The 26,174-nt window shown below is 36.3% G+C and overlaps 1 protein-coding gene across 5 annotated transcripts in view; it reads right to left on the bottom strand.

The window, feature by feature from the left end:
• Positions 1-14,902: 14,902 nt before the first annotated feature.
• LOC150101130 (thialysine N-epsilon-acetyltransferase-like) overlaps positions 14,903-26,174 on the bottom strand; it is a 214,571-nt gene continuing 203,299 nt past the window's right edge. For 4 of the 5 annotated variants that reach the window (XM_090401089.1, XM_090401091.1, XM_090401085.1 and 1 more), the window contains one exon: positions 17,622-17,897. In XM_090401089.1, the coding sequence (XP_090257215.1) occupies positions 17,764-17,897 (134 nt within the window). In that variant the 3' untranslated portion in view covers positions 17,622-17,763. Of the gene's footprint in view, positions 17,898-26,174 lie in introns of all 5 variants that reach the window. The other variant, XM_090401083.1, reaches the window with a different exon arrangement.

Below are 26,174 nucleotides of genomic sequence, written 5' to 3'. Positions count from 1 at the left end.
TTTAATAATCAACTTTTCCAATACTTTCACCACCACTTCCGAAATGGTGATTGGTCTGTAATTTTTTACCGCAGTCCTACAGCCTGCTTTATGCAAAGGAAATATTTTACCTTCCTTCCACTCCTAGGGACCTTACTATAGCTCAAACGTAAGTTAAATAGGCCAAGTAAGAGGCATTGACAATTCCTTTGCATATTCAGGTAATACCCGAGCTGATATCCCATCCAAACCTACGGCAGTATTTTCATTTAAATTCTGCAATATCTTAAGTACCTCTAATTCATTAACTTCATTTCTCATATCAGTTATTGCTACAGAAGACACAGAGATATCCTCACTCGGCTGATGGACTTTTGAACAGTGGTTACTCGGTAACTCTACTATTGCATCTGACTCAGTCGCCTCGATACCATCAGCGCCCACAACTTCCTTTTACTTGTCACGTAGCTAAAGAATTCTTTGGAATTTCCTTTGACCTATTTGCCTAAGGTCTTCTCATAATCTGATTTTGCCTTCCTTACTATGCTGGTAACCTCTCAGTATTTGCCTTTAAAGATATACGCTTTTGAGATGGCATTCTTAGCTAGTGATGCCATTCATCATAATGAATTTCGAACAGTTTTTGGCTTATGCATTGCGGACAGTTTTGTTCCAATATTGCCAATTAAAATGTTCATTTGAAACGACTCGCCAAATTTTAATAATGATCCAAAATACAAAATTCCATCACGCTAGGAATCATTTCGAACCAGTTTGCCAATAAAAATGGAATTAAAATGAGGAAACGTTTTCTTCAAGTAATCGTAAATTTGACGAAACGAAGTCGTATTATTTGTTAAGATGCTGATTCTAATGCAAAAAGCCAAATGAAGTTGTTTTATTAGGCCCTTTTGATTGTTGATATTTTCAGTGTTCGTGAACAATATCATGATGCTTGTGACAGATTTGCGGTGTAATCTGTAGAAATCCGACAAGTGTGACAAACATTTGGTCACAGTTTTGCGTTATGTTCTTCATGCAATTCTATTTTGTCACTCACTACTGTGACAGATTAAAACTAAAATTGAAACGATTTGATAAATTTTACTGAGGCCATGTAAAAGTCGCTGCGGAATTATTAAGATCAGAATTAAGATTATTAATATCATTTTGTCAATGGAATGATTCGATTGAAATTAGAATTGAACCCCGTGGATATATTCTTGTCCAAATGTCATCGAATTCATTCAGGTAGAAAAGAGTAATTGCAATAAATAAATTCGACACGTTGTATCCTACAAATAGTTCGAATGAAAAAAAAAAAAAAAAATGGGGAGAACAGCTCAACTAATTTGCGTGGATCCAAATGTCAATTTGAGTAAATCTGTTCAGCCGGAATTCGGGGATAATCGCGTATGGACGAAGAAAATGAAACTTTAGGTGATTTACGTATTTTACGAAATACAACAAAATGGACAGGAAACGAAGTTGCATGTCTCGTTTACGTGGCTGTGAAATGTGAAACAAAAGTTTTAACTATTACTAACATTGCCTCGGATAATATAAAAATACTGGACTTACTAATCAAAGTGGCCGTCAAATTTCATTAGTATTATAACGTTGACTAATGAAAGCAGAGACTGAGTAAGTGGTGATCATACGTTTACTGGAAAGAAACTGCAGATTTTGAGGAATAAACAAACCAAACATAAACATTTCTTTCTTTATTTTCTTTTCCCCTTCTCTCTCCCTCCCCACTTTCATATCTTTATCTATTTCTATGCTATCAAAACCTCATTGGGCAAATATCTTTCCAGTGAATGTATAACCAGTCTCTTATTGAGACCCGTCTTACGTCAGTCAGTATTACGAACCACCCGATCTTAGGTAATAAGATGAGCAGCGCCTTCTCTTTCTAGTTCTCGGAGCCACTGCATTCAAATAATATCGATATTCCGAGTGCTTATACACATACTAATGTAACTGCTTCTTAATAAATCTTTATTTACTAGTGAGATGAGTATTCTTTGCAACAGGGAATAACATTTTTATTATAACACAGTTATTGTTATAACACATTAAAAATTTTGAATGTGTTATAATAAACACATCCATGAGAGAAACACTTGCTTCTCAATGAGAAGTTTCAAAAACTTATTTACAAAAATTGTAACGGCACGCACGCAGAAATAGAACTTTTTGCACCATTTTAAAGAATTTTTCAATTGTATTTACTTTATCCTTGACAGTCACTGTTTGGTTGTTCACTGATTTTTGAGAGATTGTTTTTACTTTTAATTAACCTGTTCTGTATCCATACGATAAAAAACAAATGCGAGATACATGAGTGCAGATTTAAGCTCACTTTTTACTCGATATTTTGTTATTAAAACACTGAATTGAGTTCCAAGTTCTTAAATTTACTTCAAGATAGACTTCATGTCTATCTTGAAGTAAATTAAAAATAATGAGAGCTCCTGTAAGAAAACGTCTCACCTTCAATTCGAATAAACCGAAACTGTTAGAAAGCATTATGTTTAATGCTTCGTTTTCTTCTGTGACATGTATCTTTGTGCTGGTAAAACCTTTGTTTAAAATGTTTCACGAAAGAGCACGAATAACATCAATGGAAGAAAAACAAATCGCATATCTCATTCACCACGCCATAGAAACAAGCCTCTACTTTATTTTCAAAGAACACCTTTTCTGAAATTCTGTTGAAATTTTAAATAAATTTTGGAACCTTGCATTTATGAATACAAAATATTTCAGACGTAAGTTGTTTATATCCCTGTTTTATTAGATTTTAATGAACATGCCAAAGAGAAATGCTGATATCGCATGCGTTACAGCACAGCAAAATAATTAGCTCTAGAGTATTCCTTAGAGATAAGTAGAAATGTCTTTAGAAGTGCTAGATCACACGTCTACAAACATCTGTTTCTCATGATTTAAAAAATACGTTATGATTTTAAAAGCATTTGATTTCAGCATTTTCCACTTACTCAGTTAACATACTTAACAAAACGTGAGGTTTTCGTGTTCAGATTGGATATTTTCAAGCAATTCTTGAAACTGATAGCGATTGCGATGCTCTTTACTTCAATTTATGAAGAAAATAAACTCGAGGTTGAAAAGGAATATCTGAATTTGAGTCGGAACATGCAGTCGTATTCTTTTGTTGTTTTCAGATGTTTTGCGAGTAACAGCGATAAATCTTATCTGAAAACTTCTCGATAGATCATTGGCAATGTGTTGTATATGCCTCACTTAATCCTCTTGTAAGGATTGCTTTATTTTTATTGCATTTACAACAGAATTTCGTATTTGGATTTGAGTCTTTATTTATTTTCCCCCAAAATTTGTTATTTGACAATATAATGTGTGAATACTTCATAATATGCAAATGAAGGAAAAATTCTTGTGTTACATAACTTTTCCTGGAGTTGATATGGCATTCCAAATATAGACTCTCTTCCGTCTCTGTCCATGGCACAGGAGCTACGAAGTGTTGTGCAGTTTTTGTGGTCCTAGAATTTCATACAAAGGGAGGTTTAACATCAGTAGATAACCCTGCATTTGGGACAGTAAATTGCATAAGGACATCGTAAAACTTGAAACAGTCATAATAATGTCTTAAGTTTGGAAGTTATAGAAAAAAAACAGTTCAAGAATTAAGCATTCATTCTTGTTATTGAATCGTCTAAAAAATCTTTCTTCTCAAATAAAAATGTATATTTTATTTATTTATTGCCGAGACTTCGACTTGATTTCATTTATGCCTTGGATTTACATCAGAAGATATTAGGACAATGACACTGAAAAACAATTTTCGTGTCATTCACTCAGTACGATGGCATAATGAGGCATTAGCTAAGTAGAATAAATGGGCAATATACAAAATTAATTGATACGCGAACTGCGTAAAAAAAAAAAAAAAAAAAAAAAAAAAAAAAAAAAACATTTGTTCAACTTACCATAGTTATAAGCTGGGATTTCCTGTGTTGACGGTAAAGTTACGTTTTAATAATTGATGCATGATTACGATGAGACCATCCATCATGAATGGCGAGATGTAGGTTCAGATCCCTTTTTTTTGGGGGGGGGTATAGTATTGAAAATATTTTCATGTAGTCTGTACACTAATAGAATTCAGGTTGCGAACTAAATCCAGCCACTTCAACTGGTTTAATTTTGATTTTAATCGCCTGGCTAATGTAAAATCTCATTTTTATAATCCTGGATAATATCCAGTCCGATATCTACTAATCCCCTGTTTAGAAGAAAAAACCGTAGATTTGATTAAAAAAAAAAAAAATGTTATACCAATATTTTCATGGTCATCTAAGCAAAGGTGACCATAAAAAAAAATTGCTGGGTTTTTACTAAAAGACTATTGGTTCGTTTATTTCTTGTCTGTTTTCAAAACAAATACAAAGCGACTCTTTTTCTTGTGAATAAAAAATACACACACTACGCTGAAATAGTTTATTAGCAATTTCTCTGTATATTCCAAATCAGTTAACCACTGATTCGAGTCGAATCCTTCTTGGAATGAAGGCAAAATGACTAATACTTCAGGGACATAAATATCTCATAGGACATTTTAACTTATTTTAAATTGAACGTCGGGGAAAAAAAAGGGAGGGGGCACTCGAGCCTATGATACGTTTACTGGAGTTACCGAAGCGTTCCTGAGGTAGCTTGCTTTCATAATCAATACAAAAACTTTTTGAAATGTGAATGCTTTCTGTCTAGAGAAAGAAATTGTATGTAGTAATTACAATATTGAACGAAGAAAAAAAAAACGCATATAGCAAAATTGAATTTATCCCTGAAAAGCAATGCTTGAAAAAAAAAAAAAAAAACATTGGACAGCATGTCACAGTCCATTTTCAAGCAGACATGCGGTTTCTTTTGCATTTTAATTTTACAGCATTTACTTTTCAACCGTGATTCTGGAATTTTTAAGATATTATTACAGTATGAATTTGGTTTCAAATAATTATTGCCTTCAGAACAAGACAATGTGTAATGTGTTTAGGAACACGTCGACTGCAGCAAGACACGCCAGATAAAATATGAGCAGAATGTAGATTCATAATGTCTTGTCGTGTATATGTACGTGCATTCCTGTTCTGGCCACCAAACTTATAATTGCCTATTATGAGTCCGATGGCCTAACCGTGGCAGGTGTCAGCCACCTAGCAAATCATGAGCAGAGGAATGAAGTTATTATTGTAAGCTCGTGACGACATCGTCTACCTAGGACATCTACATAACAACAACAACAAAAAAGCTGAACTGCATATAGGTTAATTAGTATCGCTGTCACTGGACATTTCCGTACGATGTCTTTTAATGTGTCCTGTATTTTGTTTCTTAGGTATTTCTGTTTGCGAAGTTTATACAACTGGTTTTCGTCATCGAAACGTTTCTCTGCAAACATTAAATCGAGCTCTTGCTAATTTTATACCATTGTTTCTACCACAGCAATAGCATGTTATTTTTCAAGTGAACTTATTGTGGACTTAGTACAATTGTTCACATATTCAAAGCTTTTTTTTAATTACAGATTACTAATTATATTATCTGTATAGCAAGCTCATAACAGGATTGATTGCTTAGAATTAAACATTTAAAATTGATTGATTAAAAAAAAAAGTTTTTAAGGTATTAATATGCGCACCCTAGGTGAGCATGCAGTGTGCCCATAAATCTGTCGCTAAAACATTAGTTAACTCTGTCAATTTCCTTTTTTCTTTGTTTAGATAAACTGCTTAACAGTTATACTAGAAACGGTCAGTTGTTATTACATCAGTAAACTGGAAACTACACGCTGAAACCAAATCAGTTATCTCTTCGTATTTTCAATGAGAAACAAACCAGTAAGTTTCATTGCTGAAAGTTTTGTCACTACAAACTTCTGAGCACTCTGAAAGTTTCAGAGGGCTCAGATTATGAGAAAGTGAAATGTATTTAAGCAATTGAATTCGATGAGATGAGATCTAAAGTAATAGCAAAGCTGTCTTTCAGACGTGAACTAAACGACTACTTCCATTCTACCCCCCCCCCCAACTTCTTTCCAAGTGAAAAACGAGTGGGAATGTTTTCTGTTACTATCGCCGCTGGCGACCTCTGCTGGCGTTAATTCCTTCAAGTTCTCGAACGAGTTAATCCTGTTTGGTGGCCGCCTAGCTGTGACTTAAATGCAAACCAGCCAGGAAAGTAAAGGTCAACACTAAGGCGGCCGTCTTGTCCACATAGCCTAGGTACTTTGGGACCACCGTTTCCTGTTCCGACGGTCTAGACGGAGCTGACCTACATTGGAGAGCGATCATCTTGAATACATTTAGGAGAGGAGTTGGGTTTACACGACACACTTAGCAAGGAAGAAAGTCAGCAATTGAAACTGAGCTTTCACTGTCACCCCTTGAGGGAGAAAGAGGGATGTTCTTTTTTAATACCATATTTATTCTATTTGAATGAAAATTAAGGCTTAGAAAGTGACGACGTTCTGTAAACGCAGAGAACAGTGCAACGAATTTTTTTATGTGAGAATAAGAAACTTTTGAATAAATAACTCAGTTCTAGTTAATAGGTCATTGTGGGAAATGCAACTCCAGTGAACATTTTAGCTGTCTCATTATTGCTTTAAGATTTTCTGCCAACCTAATTGCCTATTTACGAGAGGTTTTTTTTTTTTTTTTGATACTGTACCATTCCAAAAATAATAATGAAAAAAAAAAAAAAAACTGTGAATCATTTAAAACCTTTCTTTTCCCTTCCCACTTAAAGAGCCTCCCACCTGCCGCACTACGACAACAGCCTTCAGTCACAGGCAGTGGCCTTATTTAGAGGCTGGGCGAGGTCTACCACAAACCGGACTCTGGGCAAGTCCTACCGGTTACATTAGCTAAGTTGGTTTACTAGTGGCGGTTCAGAAGGACACGCACATTCGAGTACATGCAGTTGTACTTATGTAATGGTATTTGGAGGAGTGCCAGCCAGAAATGACCATATTCAGTTTATGTACCGAGTTGGGGGTTCGAACGTAATTATAATTTTGACTTTGCAGGGGTCTTCATATCTACTAACTGGCTCTTTTTTTTTTTTTTTCTTCTTGTTCAATACAAACTGTGTAGAGTTTATTTTGATGGGAAAACTAATATCTTGAAAGTACAGAAGCATTACAAATATTTTTCTTAAAGATTTTCGTTTGCGCTGTAGTCGTAATAATTCACCCTTCATTTTATAATTTCGATCTTCAAAACCAATACGAGTGGTCACTACATCCTATGACCACTGCTACGAGGTTATTGGCATGGAAGTTTTCTGTTTCTGTTCATTTACAATTTCCACTACAATACCATCGTTTGTCCCATCTTTTTAGGCTCTTTTTTTTAAATTTACGCTTCTCTTACAGAATACAACGAAGAGTATTTATGCATAATCAAATTTTCCAATGCATTTTCTTGTTACGCTTCCAAATAACAGAGCCCAAATAACAACACGACATGATATAATGTGTAACATTTCTATCTGTATCGCTTTGGCATTTATTCGATTCATGGATACAATTTTAAATTTATGCGTAAATTTCAAATTAAAATTTTTACCAGAGAATTACATAAGGGGGGGGATTCAAAACCGAACTTCCCAAATTATAAGTGTGTTTATAGCATAATTCTCAAATTATGCTGCTATTATTATTATTATTATCATCATTATTAAAAGAGACCTTCAGGGAGTCAGGGGCTCATCGAGGGGAGGCCACATATTACCCGCAATAGCTATCATACTTATTCTTGAATTCATTTACACTGCTTGCACACACAACATCTGATGGCAATCCATTCTAATCACGTACAACCCTAAGAGAAAAATCTAGCCCTCACCCCTACTTAGCGGCATTCATTCTCAGCTTCCAAGGGCATCCTTGGAAGCTGAGGTGGATATTGAAAAATTCCATCATTTGAAATCTTGTATGACTCTTTCAGAAGTTTTGTAAAGCTTAATCATGTCACTGTTTGCTAGTGTCTGCAGTCTACAAATTTTTAATCTGTTTTTATAATCAGCATACCATAATCCCGATATCATTTTTAACACTTTTCTTTGCACTCTCTCCAATATATCAGAATCACAACGAAAACCAGGAGACCAGACCTACGCACAATAGTCCAAGTGAGGTCTTATCAAGGCTTTATAAAGAGGCAAAATAACATCCTTATCTTTATATGTGAACGTTTCTTCGTTTCAGCATTGCAATCTTTGCTACATGGTCCCTGAACTTCAACTTCCTATCTACTAACACTCTAACATCCCTAGCCTCATCCGTTTCTTCCAGCATAATCCTACCAATATAATACGACATTGGATATCTAATCTCGCCAAAGTGAATAACTTTGCATTTACTGACATTAAAGTGACATCCATTTTCCCATGCCCGCAATTCCAGCCTATTCAAATCATTCTGCAAGTGCTGCATATCAGCTACATTTCTGATTACCTACCTATCTTTGCATCATCAGAAAATTGCTGTATGTTGCTTGTCAAATCCTTCCCAATATCATTAATGTACAGATTGAATAACAGTGGACCAAGCACTGATCCTTGTGGTACACCTCTGGTTACCTCAAATCTTGCAGACTTTCATCCCCATGTATCACTTTTTGATATCTGTCAGTCAGCCATCCTGTTATCCACGCTAATATTCTATAATCCAAACCCATATTCTCTCCAATTTATGCAACAGCCTACCATGCTGTATTCTGTCAAAAGCCTTAGCAAAATCCAGAAGTATCATGGTGTATCCATTCCCCTTGTCTAGTTCAATGGTAACATTGTTATAAAATGTGAGCAAGTTGCTAAAACATGACCTTCTGTTAGTAAACCCGTGTTGCTCATTGCAAAGTAGAGATTCACTGTCAATCCATTTCTGAATGCGAGCCCTAACCAATTTTTCCAAAATCTTCACCACCACCCTTGAAATACTAACTGGCCGATAGTTGGATACATCGGTCTTTGCACCACCCTTGTGCAATCGAATTACCATACATTCTTTCCAGTCATGTGGAATCTTCGCTGTTCTGAGACTCATATTAAACAGCTTGGTCAAAGGAATAGCCAGTTCAACTCTTGCAGCACACGTACTGATATCCTATCAGTCCTTATTGCTGAATTCTTATTCAGTTTGTGCAACAACTCTAATACTTCGTCCTCATACGCGACATTGAGCTCACTGCTACCTCTTCAGTGGTTGAAGAAATAGCAGTGAGCTCAATGTTGCGTACACCAGCACCAGGTTGATAGCTTTTAACAAAATGGGCACTCATTAGTTGAACAACCTCTTCTACATCTGTAACCCTCACGCCATCTGCATTTAGAAGAGTTATTCTTTTGTATTCATTCTTTCTTTCTTTTACTTATAGCATATCGATAGAATTCTTGTGGGTTGTCTTTAGTACGCAGAACCAGTTGCTTTTCATACTCGGATTTGACTTTCCGTACACCAGTGACTATTCTAGCTTGCTGCATTATCGGTTACAGGCAAATTCATCGAAAGACAATTCATCGAAAAATCAATTCGCCGAACGACAATTTAACGAATGGCAATTCGTCGAAAAGGCAATTCATCGAATGACCAATTCCTCGAATGACAATTCATTGAACGACAATTCGTCGAAAATGCAATTCATCGAAAAAACAATTCACCGAAAAATTTTGATGAATTCTTTCATAATTCATCGAAAAGTCATTTTTCTTGCAAACTATTGTTTAGAAAATGTTCAGAAACAATACGGAACGTTACTCATGATACATACAACACATGGAAGTGGTCATTGAAACGTAATAATTATTTTCTTGCATTTTAGAGCATTTAATGTAAGTGTACATCCTGTTTCATTGTATAGTTAGCGATTTATCTGTAGGGAAGACAGGAGTACCACATGCACTTATCTCCCGAATAACCTCGAAAACATGTAATTGCAGTTAATAAGGGGAGGAATAGGCTAAGAAATTCGCTCTACCAAATTTTGTCACAATAAGTCTAGTCGATTGAAATTAAAAATTCCATTAAATTTCATCCAGCCAGAGCGAAATTGCTAATATCATTTAGGAACTTCTTTACGGAAATGTCATGATAGAAGTGATCCATTACGAACTAAAACTGAACCGTGCATTCAGCTTCTTGTTCTTAAAACTTCTGCTAAGTCTGCGAGTTATTGTAATACATAATTTCGACACTATTCTTTGTAGCCCCGAATATAGCTGAACTGAAAACTGGAACGGTTCGACATTTTTTTGTAAAAGTTTCAAATACGGAATCCAAATAAATTTTTTTCATTAATAAATAAATAAATTTACTGAACGTAAATTAGTAGGCCTAATACTGAGATGACTAGGCTTTTCCTCCTGGAATTAGGCAAATCGGACAAGAAAGACAATAAGAATCCATATTGTTCTGTAATTATTCCTTAGTAAAGCAGCATTGCTATACCAACAATCATTATATTGAGGGAGGATGAGGGAAAATAGTATTAATCATTAATATTACTACTACTAATAATAATAATAATAAATTGATTCTTTGATGTAAATATTTTTCACAATATAATAATAAAATATACAGGAATTCAGAGTAAAAATATTGGAAAACTTGCAAAAAATCATTCCTGAAGATTTTTCAATCATGTTTCATTTATTTACTCCTGTTTCTGTTATTCCTCAACGACAGGAGTGCCACATGCACTTATTTCCCAAATAACCTCGAAAGCAAGTAATTGCAGTTAATAAGGGAAGGAATAGGCTAAGAATACTAATGAGTATATGTGTGGGTATATTTCTGGGTTTTGAGGAGGTGATCGGTGCAGTTTGTTAAAAAAAAAAAATAAATAAATAAATAAAAGGTTAAAATATTCTCTAGGAAAGGAAAATAATAAAATAAGGAATGATGAATAAAGAGTCTTAAAAAACAAACCTGTAAACCTTTTAGAAGCATACTCATCTGGTGTTATATTCAGATGAGAAGCGGTTGGAAGTCTTATTCGAGTTTTGAAGGATGCCAGTGGTCGGAAGATCACAGTTAGAAAGCACAGTGCTAAAGGGAATTGGGTTGAGTTGTTTTGAATTAAGGAAGAAGCAACTACTGGCCTTAAATCCCTGCATGTTTTTCCAATTCGGTTCGCTTGTTTTTCGGCAAAGAAAAACCAAGTTTCAGACAGGAAAAACCTTCCATCCTCGTATGAGACAGGCTAACTCACCTTCAGATTAAACGCCCTGATAAAGGCGCTTGACATCCTTGATAAACGTAGGATGCTATAAATTAATTTTAAATGCTGCTATTTAGAATTTATGATCAGAGATGGTGAAGCCTAGATTAATATCATGGCTTTTAAGACGTCATTGAAAGAGTTTTTTTAAGGGGAAGGGGCAGAAAAATATGCTACTGCACGTGGCGACAAAATTTCTAGGGCCGGCCCTGGGGCCAGTCCTGGTGAATATGGTGTTTGAGGTAGATATTGAAATCTCAAGTCGTATATTGTCTGTTGGATTTCATAAGCAGGTGCATTGTCATGCAAAAGCAACACGCCTCTGCTTAGTTTCTCGAACCGATTTTCCTTCAATACCTCCTTCAATTCCTTCAGAGCTGCTGTAAGAGTTTCACCTTTCTTGAGGTAAGGTAAGGATTACACCATCCATATCCTAAAAGACAATGGCAAGAACTTTCCCTGCTGAGTGTTTGGTTTGAAACTTCTTTGGCCATGGAGAACCTTGGTGTCTCCACTCCATTGACTGTTGTTTGTTCTCTGGGTCATAGTGACGAAGCCATGTTTCATCAACGGTTAGAATATGAGCTAAAATTTTTCACGAGGATGAAATCCCTTTATGAAATGTTCTTTTAACATCTCAACTATACCCGCCTCAGTGGATATCATTCACTGCAACCAGTATGCCCCGCCAAAAAATCGCTTTCCGAACGAAGTAGGACAAATAGTAGTAATAAATAGTAGGATAATAAAAAGATATATCCCTCTCAAAATAATCCAAAACAAAAAAAAAAAAAAAATTGCACACACACATCTTCGCCCCCACATGCCTTATAATTCATTTTTCGGTGAACTGTATTTTCGATGAATTGTTGTTTTTCGATCAACTGCGTTTCGATGAATTGTCTTTTAGATTAACTGCTCTTCGGTGAATTGCTTTTTCGGGGAATTGTCGTTCGATGAATTGCTTTTTCGATGAATTTTTTATTCGGTGAATTGCCTTCGATGAATTGTCTTTCGGTAAACTGTTTTTCGATGAACTCTCCGGATACCGCATTATCATTTTCATAATGCACACGGTATTCCTTCCACATAATCCTTTTTTTACGAATCTCTTGCATAATAAGATGACACATCTATCTGACTCCTATCCTATTTATTCTTCAAACTCTCGGGCTACACTCTGATATCGCATCTGATATCGGTATTGCTTAAATGCTTCCCATGCACTATCCATCAACCGATCCCATTCCACTGAACTCAGTATTCTCCTCAGTTTGTCATAATTTCCTGCTTTGTAGTTCAGCATGTAATCTTTTCTGAACGGAACATTCATAAACTTAGTCACTTCCCAAGTGAGTACTGCATGATCACTGTCACCAACCGGAGACAGAATAGTTACGTCTTTAACTGAAACGCCCCCTGACACTATAATCAAATCTAACACTCTTTGACCTCGAGTTCCTTCTGTCACATGCTGCTTGAAGAAGTTGTCCCACAACAGCTCAATAAATGCATTTTCATTCTTCTCGTGAAATTCTACTGCTATCCAATCAATATTTGGATAATTAAAGTCTCTCATTATGATTAGTCTTGGTGGATCGGTTGCTAGTGAAGAAGAAACGCATCACCAATCCACCAGGTCTGTAACAACACCCAACTATGTAATTGATCTTGTTCGATTCCACCTCACACTGTTAGAGACTAACTGGATTCAAGTCCATCCGATATCATTAGCAGCACTTCTCCCTCCTCATCTCCAATCCTTCTTAAAAATAGTGTACCCTTTACACTCGATACCAGTTAGTATGTCTGATTCTGAGAGCCAGGTCTCACTAATGTCTACAATCTGAGGTTCCAACACATTGACTAAGACAACAAAGTCTACCCCTTTGTTTCTGATACTCCTAGAATTCGTGTACAGACAATAATTGTAAATTGAAAACATATCACTTCGGACAGAGTTGTCATATAATTTTTTTTTCTTTTTTCAAATCGCTCTTCTTATAAATTTTAAACGACACGGGCAATGTTCAGAATTAAATGAGAATGTTGAGCAATTCTGAAGGTGTTAGTGGCAGTTACCGTTCTTGATAATCCCATTTATCCTCCAAATGTATGAAAAACAAGCCGAAATATTAATATTTTTAACGAAACGTTATGTCTTGGTTATGTATATTTTAATAGTTGCCCATATGATTATTTTAGATAAATAAATCAAAGATAATTTTTAAAAAACGATTGAAAATTGTGGGATTCACGGATCCAATGAAGAGGTCGCTAAGTGAATTATTTATTTTTTGATAACAGCAAACAGTTCGTGGTTTGAAATTTCTTAACAGATAATTGATATGAACTGCATCTTCTAATGAAAACATTTTTTGTTCCACCTTTGTTAGTACTACACATACCTGTCACTGATTAGAAACTTTTATTTGATACAGTGTTTCCGTATAGGCATGCGACTGCCAATACGATCCTCTTCAATTCCCTGCGCATAGTTCGGTGAGATACTGGGAGGGAATCGCCTTCATTAAATGTTTTTCGGTCAACTGCTGCAAACAGGAAGTTCTGTTTGTCCGTAAAAGCTTTCTCAGACGACGGCGATCCCATTCCTGATACTGTCTTCGGACCAAAGTACTACGCCTCGTAGACAAGTAACGGGGTTATTTTTCCACTGATTAAACACCCGGTATATATCTCGCCTTGTGAAAAACCAGTCAGATTTTTTCGAAATCGTGGCTCCAGCCAGACAGGTACCCATAATAAGCCCTTTATCGAACTCCGAAAGAACCTTTGTTTTTCCCCTTGTGATCAAAACTGAGGGACGATTAATGACCAGAATCATTCTTAAATAGTTGCCTAGAACAGGCGGTGACGCACTTGAGCAAGTATTATACATATTCGCTGAGGAAATGACGTGTAAGTTCATCTGCATAAAGGTTTCTAATTCATTGATTTCTAATTCATTCTAATTCATATTCTCTAAGAGCACAAGCAGACTTATTTGGCAGGAACTTTTGATATGCTTTCTTCTTTTCCTTTACTGTCTCTTTAACTTCCTGTGTCCACCAGGGAGGTCTGATTTTTTTATCCTTGCACACAACCTCACCACATGCCTCTCTGGCTGAATCAATCAGGGGTTTTCTTCAAGGTTTGACACTGAATCTCAAAGGTTTGGTTCCTGCTCTCATTGTTCGGTATGTGTAGTATTTATATACAAATCATTTTTGTACTCTTTGACTGCCTCTCTACTCCCAACCCCTTTCACCTTGTTTAAAAGAAGGCGGTGATTTTTTTATTATATTTTTATTATTATTCCAGTTCATTATAACTGCTTGGCAGAGTGGATAGCATCTTCGTTATCTACCTTACACGTCGTAGCCTTGAATCCCCCTGTCCACATGGATGTTTGTGGAGAGCTTTGAGTGATAGACGAATTTCATTGCCCAATGTGAGACTTCAACTCGGCTTACGTGAAGTGGTTTGAAAAAAAAAAAAAGTACCGTGTGTAGTTTTTAGAGCAGGATTTCCGGATTATCAAACCCTAACCCATCTACAAGACCAGAGAGGTTTACATTCTTTCGTGGGTAGGATTATCCATTAAAAAGAAAAAAGCAGGTATCCCCACGCTTAACAATCAGATAAGAGAATTTTCAGTATAATCAGTTTTATTACTTTGTGTACATGGAATGGATCAAGACGAAACCGGCTTTACCTACAATAGCATAAAAAAAAGGATTGTATGAAATAAAACAAAGTTAAATTACATCCCAATCCTGAATTTGAAAAGTAGAACTACAAACAATCACTTGAAATCATATTTACAACATGGCAGACATCACAAACTGGTGCTCATCTTGACTAAGTTCTTCAGATCAAATATCACAAGAATGCTGTAAGTTGACTGCATTACACCGATGAGAGCATGCACGATTCTTTAAAGAAACTACAAATGCAATTTAGTCATCCATATGGGCACTAAAATGCAGTGTGCATACTATTTATCACTGGCAGGAAATACGCCATGAGGCGTATTTGGGTAATAAATTCTTGACCAAATGCATTATCTACTGTTTGTCTAATTGAGGAGAGAAAAAAAAAACACTTTAAGAAAACAGTTTAGTCTCCTTCCTTAGGTCAGCGTGTTTTTCAATGTTTTAATACTTAAGGAATTTGAAAAATGAATGTGAACAGAGCTATCGATCACAGGATCAACTTCTTGATTTACATACTTGATGTTCTTCATTAAGCTGATAAATAAATACACTAATCTCTCTTTCTAAGTAAGCAGTCGCTTGGACTTTCATGTCACAGATACAGAGTGGCCAATTTCTTACTACTCTGAGTTCCACCATTTTGCCGACAGAAAGCGCTGTCTTGAGCCATGATGTATTTTCGATTGTCAGGTAGTTTAATGAGATCACTTTGAACTAAATTGTATTTATTATAATTATCCACACGATTTGTATCCCACAACAAATTACTAAGAGATTTCGGCCTTGACAATTTCCTAGTCGGATGCTGTTTCTCTTCTTTGCACTCCTTGGAACCGCTAGAACCGGAGGACGTTTGCCCCGCTGAATTTTTGGAGTCGAGAGTGTTGGTGAAATCCAGGGCTATGTTTGTCAGGGACTTGTAGCGAATGTTGAAGAGCGGAGAAGTGGTCAGAGACTTACTGTTATGGCACGTCTTTGGTCTTGTGGTCCTAAAAGGTACAGAGTCTTTGGGAAGTGTGACACTCTTAGGATGTTTGAGGAAACGTGTTCTAGTGACACTTCTTGGCTGGATGGTTCCACGTGCGAACACTCTACTGTAGCTGGGACGGTTGTGATGGGTGTTGTTGTTTTGCATGAAGATCTTTCCAGCACTGTTGGATCTCAGAGGAACTTTATGATGATTTTCTGCTAGTTTTTTCCCATCGCTTTTCTTGCCGATCTTTTCGTAGATATGCTCAACAACTGCTTTTTCATCCCTCCTCAGAGTCGGTCTATTAATGATACTGACAGTTATCCGATGGGAAGCATTACTTCCAATCGAGACCTTTCTTGCTGGTATGGTTTCTATTGGAGGAGGCTCTGGTTTTGTCTTCTCAACATCTTTCGTGTCACAGTTCACTATAGGAGTTAGAGATGCGTATGGTGATGACGGGGCTTCTACTGGCGGCAATACAGATGCCGGCTTTTTATCTTCTGCCGAAAACTCGTTTCTTATCCTTTCTGGAAGTGGAGCAAATCCTCTTACGTAGTCATATATCTGATCAATTTCTTCATACCGACTATCGTCTGATCCCCCATCGTCTTTTCGGTTCCGCATATCTCCCACGCTAGCATCAGCTGGAATCGACATCCCTCGTTCTAAAGGAATCACGAATTTGCTTGTTCCCTGAGGATCAGAAAGGCTTCTTTTGACTGACTGACCTTGAGTCCTTTTCTGTCTTCGAGGATTCAAGAAATGGTATGAGGACGACGCTCTGTTTGTCCTTAGTTCTTTGCTGAATGAAATATCAAACACTTGTATTCGGTCGGAAACTTCCTGCAGTAACTTTTGACATCTCTCCGTCAGATTCGTGTACTCTCGCAGCTTCATCAAAGCCTCTGCATTTCTAGGGGCTTGAACTTTCAGAGGTGCTGTTGGAGGTAAGGGAACAAGAGCCGTGTTATCCTTCAGTAACGGAAGCACCACAATCGAATCTTCTTCGAACAAAGAGTACAATCTCATTTCGGGAACGAACTGAGAAGATGACTTGAGGCCTGTCGGAGGCTTCCCATTGATTATCCTCACCATTAATGGGAAACGTTTTGCTATTAAGTTTTTAATAGTGTGCACCCCGGAGATATTATCTTCCCCTGCCACTGCACTGAACCTTCCCTTTTGGTCAAAGTTCAAATATACTGTCTCTCCCCTGGATGTACAACAGCTCAGAAACTTGCCCGGAGTTCTACTCCTTGTTGGGGATGCGACCACTTCGTTCACAAGTGCAAGCGCTTCTCCAGCAACAATTGTCTTGGTCTTCTCAGCGACTGCTTCGTCACCTCGTACCACAATCACTTTGATGTTTTCTCTCACCACGCACGACTTCGGGAACCTCTTGGCCAGTTCGGCAACGCTATCGATACAACGAACAGCACGTCCATCCTCGGATAGAATTTCAAACCATCCGTCGAAGTTTTCGGGAATGGCCAGTTTAGGTCCAACAGGAACCACACGATGGTTGTCCTTGAATTTGACACACTGAGCTGCAACCTTCAGTTTTTTACCACCTGGCGCAAGTAAAACGACTTGGTTTAAAGATGGAGAGGGAAGACTTGGCACTCCAAGTCCTAAGTATTGGCCTTTGATTATCTTGGCAACTTGAGGCAGCTTAAATTTTTCAATGAATTCTTTCAAGTAGTAGCCTTCATCGCCCCACTTGACTGCAGCCAAGTAGCCATTGATGTCTGTGAAAGACATTTTTGACCGATGCTGGAAAGCGGTCAAAGAAAGAGTCGGCCTTCTCTGTACACACAGTCTGTTAATTCTTCCACGTCATGATCATCATCTGTGTGAAGAAACTGCGATGGCTGATTCTTTTGGCACAATTTTCCAGATTTGGCACCAATGAATAGCAACTCTGACAAAATGGTCCTTTGGCATTTTCAGGTATTTCTGAAATAAAGAAACAAAATTTAATTTAAAACTTAATTTAATATCTATATAATCAGTGCTATGATTACAATCACACATATTACACAAAGAGGAAAAAAATATTTTGTTACCGTTTTCAACTTCAGAACGTCTTGGAAGTTATCTTCAACGAAAAAAAAAAGTAAGTTCATTTGATGTCAACACAGACTGTCTGTTGGGAGGAAAATCACACAACTAATGTTTGCATGAAGACTTCTCATACGTCAACGCAGTAGTGTGTCTTCTGGTGTTATTTATGGATTTCCCACTAAAACAGTTAGAATGAACGGGTTTCAAGAGTCGCTAAATCTAATAAGAGGAAAAGATGAACCTGCTGCGCTTCGTAAGACAAGGAAGATGAATAGGAAGACTTCATTCTACGCGCAATTTTCAATAGGCTAAATGCTTCCTCGTTGAGTATCGGTCACAGGCAGAAAATGCAAAACATCTCCCATTTCATGAGTGAATTTTTCCTACCTTACTACTTCCCGAATAAAGAAAATACTAAATTCGTTCAGAAATTAAGAACCACAAGACACATCGGCGATTCCAAATTAGGTGCACATATTGCACTTTGACAGCTTGATCTTCCAGCATTTCAATGAAAGGAAAAAGGTTAACAAAAAGCGATCATAAAAATACAATATTTCGAAGAAATAATCAAAACCGAAAAGGAGCAGCAATCCGTTAATAATCTGCAACAAATATTTGAGAGAAGAAACAGAAAACCCAGCTTTATTTGAGGTGCAGGCAAAATAGATGGATATTCGTTATCAATGTCTATACTTGGTATAAAATTAACAAGTTGGTAAAAAGCCAAGTTGACGTCACACTTTGTCCTTGGTTGTTAAGCGTGTGCTCAAGAGGTAAGAGACAAAACATGTTATGAAGGACGCTAACACAAACATCTTTACGACCACCGTTTGGTGGGTTCTTTAAATTAGCAAAGTTAAATATTTTGTAAAAATAAACATGTCTTGGTATTTCTTCCACAATAAAATGCACTTTTATTTTTATACATTGAAAGTTAGTTTCAGTAAAAGCAAATTAACTAACAGGATCCGTTTTATTATTTGTTAAATTTTATCGTCTTATTGAACTACGCAGTTCAGTTATTTGTTTTAATAGTTGCTAATTGCAATATTGTGTCAAATGTATACACTGGTAAGTGTTGGTTTCACCGTCTATAAGGAAAATTCAAGTTATTATAACGAAGATTCTCTTATATCGCCGTAGGTCTAATTTTATTAATTAAATGCAATTCGACGTCATCGTATTTTATGTATTATAAAATACGATGATGAATAGTATTTAAATTCATAAAGATACAAACAACTGAATACAAATCGATCTCTAACGAATTCATTTACATAATATAAATTTTATATATTAAAATTTTATAAAATCAATATATGAAAAAACTTATACGAAATACAAATTCAGATGTATAAAAATCAAAATCTGAAATAATTTCTTTTAAAATCGGAACTTAATCATTAAATTGAAAATTTTAATACGTATTTTTTTCCCCCTAGATGGTGAAACGTCTTCCCTTAACATATTTCTCCAGGCAGTAGAGATTATTGATTTCTTTCTGTAAGAGAATAGCACCGAACTTAAAGGTATGTGGTCACTTTGTTGCTATCACGAATTACCATTAAATGTAATAATTTCAACTAAGGCAAGGTCAAGGCTCAGTAAGTGGACAAGGTCGTGAAACCCCCATTAAGACTAAACAACGTTCTTAAATCTTAAAAAAAAAAAAAAATCACGTAGACGGAAAAATTTATGGAAGAATTAGCCGATAACATAGGAAGTAATGATGTCATTAGTTATGTGACTCGCTCGTGGTAAAAAAATCGAAACTAAAAAAATCTGATAAGGCGGACTAAATTGATCAGCAATCACAATCCGATTTAACTATCCATTACAATATGCCTACGTATATGAAATGTCATTCTAAACTCATTTTTAAAAATAGCGAGCAATAAAAATGAAATTAGTTTTTAAATTGTTTGGTTTTAATGCAGCCCATTAATTTATTTGACATGTAGAAATGCAAAAAAAATGTGTTGTTAGCATATAAAAGTTTTTGCATGAGTCAGCCTATGGGTACAGAAATGAAGGATTAAGTGAAATTCTAGAAATAATTCATCCCTGAGATCAAGAGGAATTCCCTTTTGAAATAGTTGCCTTGGAATGAGTTAGATAGGGTAAAGTCTTGTGTAATAATTTTAATTATTTACTCAGTAAATCCACCAAAGCAGCAGCATTATTACTATTGTCGGCCTTACACTACGAAACTTGAGGAATCTAGGATGAAGACAAAACTCCAAGAGAGATGCGCATAAATTGTGTGTATGGGATGACATGTCGTTCAAGCGACCTTCGGGAAAAACAGCTGGCCTGGTTAGTCCGCCCATACTAGTTTGTTATAGTTTTCACAACCTTTAAGATAGTGAGAGTTCTGGATTATATAGATGGGATTGACATAAAATATTCTGATCGCTAATTACACAAGTATGGATCGTGTGATGTTGAACGCAGCAAAGGAGGTCCGTGAAATGGTCTCACTCCTCTTGAAAATTCTCTTCAGCCATATTGTTTAAAAAACTCTCTCAAAAAAAAAATAATAAATTTTTTATTTATTAATATATAAATAAAATTTTATTTTAAATATTTTTAAATTTTTAAATTTAAAAATATTTAATAAAAAAATTTAAAATTTTTTATATATTTATAAATATATAATTTTTTTTAAAATTTATATATAAAATATATTTTAAAAAAAATGCTCGTTGGATACGTACGCTACCAATCACCAGGCTTGAAGAATGTTTTTTATTCGTATCATATTTAAAAAGTTTTCCAGTGAAAGAAAAAAATGTATGAAAAGAAATGCATAAAATAGATGGCACATAAGTATTTGATGTGTGTGTTTTGCAACTCTTTCTCTGTATAATGGGTGTTATACCAGGATGTTTTCACTATTTAATTACCTGCATTGTTTTTTTAAATGACCGATTCTTGATGGTTATTTATACCAGAACAGTAACTGAGCATAAAGAGGGCAACGAGACCCGCCCATTCAGTAAAACAAGCAACTCTTTGTAAAGAACATGTTGACCAGACATTCTTATGACATACCTGCCAACTTAAAAGATTGCTGAGAGAGAGAGAAAGAGTGCACATTTTCAGACTTTAAGACAGTGAGAGTTCTGGATTATGTAGGTCAGTTATATTGAGGTGCATGATAGCATTTATTTGATATTTTTTAGATTGCAGTTTAGAAATGTTAATTGTATTACATGACTAAAATACTAAGCCCAGAAAAAAGTTAAGTAGAATAATTTTCAGTACCAACCAGCGCCGGCGTTCGGGAGACTAAGATAATGAAAGATTTAACAGTAATTTGTAACATTAACAGAAAGATTACCAGTAATTGGTTTTCTTATGTTTGATAGGGATAGATTTTCGAGGCCGCAGTTTCCTTTGGGCTGTGAAAGGGCCCAAAAAAGGTCAATGTGCATTTTATTATTTATCATTGAAATTAAGTGAATTTATATCCCATTTAATGTGCATTTCTTGACCCCCAATTGCATTCGCCACCATCTCCTAGCTAACAACATTATCTACCTGTATGGTCAAATATGTATTGTTATAAAGTATGCCTTGCATTGCAGTATCCAATTAGACACTGGTCAGAACAAGATGTTTTTGGTGGTCACTGCATTTTCATCGTCACTGATGTATGAAAGCCTCAGTCCCACATATACCAAAGTGAAGTGAAGTGACATTATTAGAAAATGCACGAGATTAGAGTCGAATCTAAAAGACAACTACTGCTAATGATGACTGAACAATATGATTGGACTTTTTCCTCGTAGGAAGGGGTCGTGTACGTGGAGAGATAATTAACCCATTTGTCAGTAACGGGGGGGGACAACTTTCCAAATTAGGTCGATATTGCTCAGTCGGCAGTGTGCTCGCACAAACACACACACACAACCTGTCTGTTCATCCTGAAATAAAAATTTATCGCAATTTTTCCTCAAGGGTTAGTTTTAAAACAACTTCGATTTGCTGGGTTAATATTTGGATTTATAGGTTAACCTAGATTTGCAGGATAAGAGGCTGTTTTTCGCAGCAGGAAGAGATCGGAAATCGAGGATTGTTACCAGACTCACTCGGAGTTTCCTGGTTTGCACTACAAACTACAAGTGACGCACACAACTTGTTCCTTAACCATTTCTCCAGATAAGGAAAGAGGGGATGCTCATTACAGCTGCTGTCAATTATATTTCAGATTACAAGTTCGACCTCTATGTAACGTTTCAAATGAAGGGGGAAAAAGCGGTAGCACGCGAGGAAAGGTTGCAAAATATACGGCGTTGAAGAAACTGAAATAATAGATGATTTCCATCCTCTTAATAATCATACATACTAGAAATTGCAGAACCAAGTGACTACTAATACGTGAGAATGTGGATAAAGTGAAGGAAAATTTTTCACAGTTGTGTGAAAAATCTTGTTACAGAGAATTGTTGACATATATGGAAAGAAGATGGTTCGGTGTGTTTATAGATAGACTGCAGATCCTGATGTTGATGCTACTCGTGTTTTTTACAGATTTAATGGAGAAATAATCGATGTCATTCAGTGGAACAACCCCAGGCTTAATCGGGAGTAAGCCAATAAGGGAATAGCTTGTCAATTATGCGTAAGTCCGTAATGAAAAGCTTAGGCGAGTTATCCTCTTGCTAATCGTCTGAAAACTTTTTTGTGCAATATTCCAGATACGAGTGTTCAAAGGTTGGGTGGATTTCGAATTTGTACAAATAAAAAATAACGTCTTGAGCGAACAATGGAAGTGTTGGACGCCATGTATGTAATGTGTTGATGGGTAGAAAAACTAGAGGTGCTTCCGAGACGTACAAATTTAATCTTGTCTGAGGAACGGAGTATGATCAACGGTAGAGTGAGATGTTCATGAAAGAAGCAAGACAAGGACGTGCTTTGGTAGAAATTACCGAGGTTGTCTCCCCAACACAAAAGAATAGTAATAAGATTAGAATTTAAGGCATGATCGTCAGCAATGCTATGCAGAGGATATGAGGTCACCAAGAGGTCATTTATGTATAGGAGGAAAAGCTTGGTGGCGATCGTATAGAGCTAATCTTAGTTTTCACTACCACAGTGACACGACTCCAAATTTCTGTCCTCGTTGGGCAACAAACTTTAGAAAGACCTCTTGATGTTTTATGGAAATTCTCGCGGGGGAGAGGCATTTATTCCTCATCCTCAAAATTTTAATGTGTAGTAATGTCGTTAACTTGCCCTTCGGTCAGAAAAAACAATAGTTCGAATTCCATTTAGGGTACAAGGAGCTTTTATAAGAGCCTTGAGAATGAGTAAGAGTACGGAGGTTGCAAGGTGCTTGCCTCCCAGAAATTGTTTTTCTGCTTTAATATCGGTACGTAGTTGACATACTTAAGAAAACCGAACACGGAAACTAAAACTTACGTGAAATAAATTTCATAGCAGTAAAAGTTTCGCCTGTGTATTCTTGGCGTCCTCAGTACATTGAAAATGGAATGCAATTACAATTAAAGAATTATTTAAAAAAACACCACTATAGCTTTAATAGGACAACAAAAGGTCAGTAAAATCCCCAATTATATAAAAAAATATAATAATCAGGAATCTGCAAAAAAAAAAAAAAAATCAATGACGCCATAATATTTCTCATAAAGGGGATAGCCGAAGACCATTCAGATATGTTTACGTTCGGTCGGATGATGTAAATTAGCCTCCTGGTCAAAAGACCGGAACTATTAAAACCCTGCCACATCGTGCTCATAATACTTGTTCCGCTGAGGACCTTCTACAGCAAGAATTGAATTATATCAAATCTGCTTTTATGTAAAATGGCTTTAATCAATATTTTATTAAGAAACTTTTAACAGTCAGTCTCTAGATCTCCTAAAGATATCACTCGGATTCCACTTCCTTATATTAAAGAAATTTCTGAATGTATATGTATAGCTAAAGTTCTAAAACCTCTTAATATTGTAGTGCGCCTTCGTCCTGTCGGGAAAATTTCTATCTTCCTTTCTTCACCTAAAGACAATCTTTTTCCATTCATCATCCAGCCGTCTACCAAATTCGATGCTCTTGTGGTTTGTCTTGCTTTGGACAGTCTGGCAGATCTGCAGCTATCTGTCATGAGGAACATACATCTTACATCCATTACCATGAACTGGAACCGTCTGACCTAGCAGAACATGCCATCTCGACCAAAATTAGTTTTTTTTTTTTTTTTTTTTTTGGAAAAAAACTAAGCTTTTACATAAAAGTAGATTTCTCATAGAGTGCTTATATAAAGAGTTGTGAAACCTTTCAACACCAACCGAACTTAGACAATCTGACAGCCTTCAGTCCCCTCCCATTTATGGAAATTATTGTTAGATATTTTTTTTTCTTTTTGCAAATTGCAAAATGGAACACAATATAAATGCAAATTTATATTGTTTTCCATTTTCAGTGTACTGAGGATGCCTGATACATAGGTCAAAATTTTCCAAGTATTAAATTTATTTCACTTAAGCTTTAGTTTTCGTGTTTAATTTTTCTTAAGTTGTTTTTCATCTTGCAAAAAAAATGCAAACCGTCTGGAGAAAACATGCAATTAACAGATAATACACTGACTTCATAACCTTACTTGCTTCGGTAGTATTCCAACCTTTAGTTGAAAACAATAAAACCGCCTGCTTACTAAAGTTTCTGCAATATCATTTAAAACTGGAATCGGGAAAAAAAAATGATTTATAGGAATTTTAAAAGAGATGACAATGTTTTAGTAGCTGTTTGGCAGGTGTAATAAACACATGGATCTGGGCGCCAAAGCATGTCAAGATGTAAGCAAGGCTTTCGTTACATGGAATGTTTGATGTTTGAGACATATTAGCTTAAGAAAAAGCCTCCGCACTTAAGTAGTGCATCTATAAGAATTCATGTTGCAGCTGCCCAGGGGTGCATCTAAGGTTAACTTCCTGTTGTACGAAAGGTGAATGGCTGACCGGTGGCTTATCGACTCCTTTTCCGCTGATAATCACTTTCCTGATTTCCAACAAGTTTTTCTTGCTGGCTACCAGATCGTGAGATGAGGCAATCTACACTGATGACAGCAGGAAACTAGGGGAGTTTTAAGCCCTCGTGAATAAATTCTGCTTAAAAAAACTTTTTTTTTTTTGGTACGCCTTAGGTGTCATTTAGTTGCGCTGACGGTAGAGATTGTGTTTGCGAGACTACGTCAAAGCGGACCGCAGCGACTTAGGGAGGGGGCAAAAAATCGCAAAGTGCGAGTTTCCGTAAACACAAGTACTCAATCAGCGTACTTATAAGAAATGTTTGCACGCAAAAAGAAAGAAAATCAAGAAAGAATGGTCCTTAAAAAACTTGATGTCACAAGCAAGCGGAGGTCACTACGCCCAGTTGGACTGAGGGCAGAACGGAAAGGGGAGCCACACAATTTCCATGAATCGTGGAGCGATTTGCACGCTACCCGAAGGGCGTGTCACCGTTTCCGGTAAGTTGTACCATCGAGATTAGGAACACCGATGAAGTCTTTCTGGAACACTTGAGGATTACTGCAGTGGGAAGAGAAGCAGCTGTTAGTTATGGCGCAAGGAAGTGCTACCTCGTTTGGCCTCTGGATTAGCGTGTGTTTCTCGAGTCGATTCTAGAGAAAGAAATAAAAGAATCCACTGGTTCAGTAAGAATTCCCAGGAACGGGATCAAACATGTTAAAGCGCTGCTTGTAGTAATTCAGAAAAGCATGCGTCTATCTCAATTATCGTTAATCTGTGTAGTTAACGTTTTCATCGAGCCAAGTAGGTAAGATCTACTTGAGGATAATCGCTAGAAGTTTATTCCAGTGGCTGGTTACGTTTTATAAAATAATTTTTTTAAAAAGCTAACCTTGAACAGGCCTTCATTAGTTCATATAAACCTGTTCGCCTAAACAGCGGTATACAGGCTTCGATCAAATTTCTCTGTCTGCAACCTACAAAATCGAAGTTTTTCTTCATAACAGTGGCCTCTCGTTCCAGATATTAACTCTTCTACTTTCTCCAGCATATTAATATACTTTCTTGGACAGGGATTCCAAACTTGAACGCTATGCCAAACAGGAATACATTTGGAAAAAAAAAAAAAAATCAAATCAAATCTGAACTTGCTCTTATTAGGTTATCCTTA

Source organism: Typopeltis vanoorti, chromosome 12, assembly GCF_054136105.1.
Source record: "Typopeltis vanoorti isolate ZY-2024b chromosome 12, IOZ_Tvanoo_1.0, whole genome shotgun sequence".
NCBI classification, from domain to species: Eukaryota; Metazoa; Arthropoda; class Arachnida; order Uropygi; family Thelyphonidae; genus Typopeltis; species Typopeltis vanoorti.
This window is presented reverse-complemented; position numbering and strand designations above follow the sequence as displayed.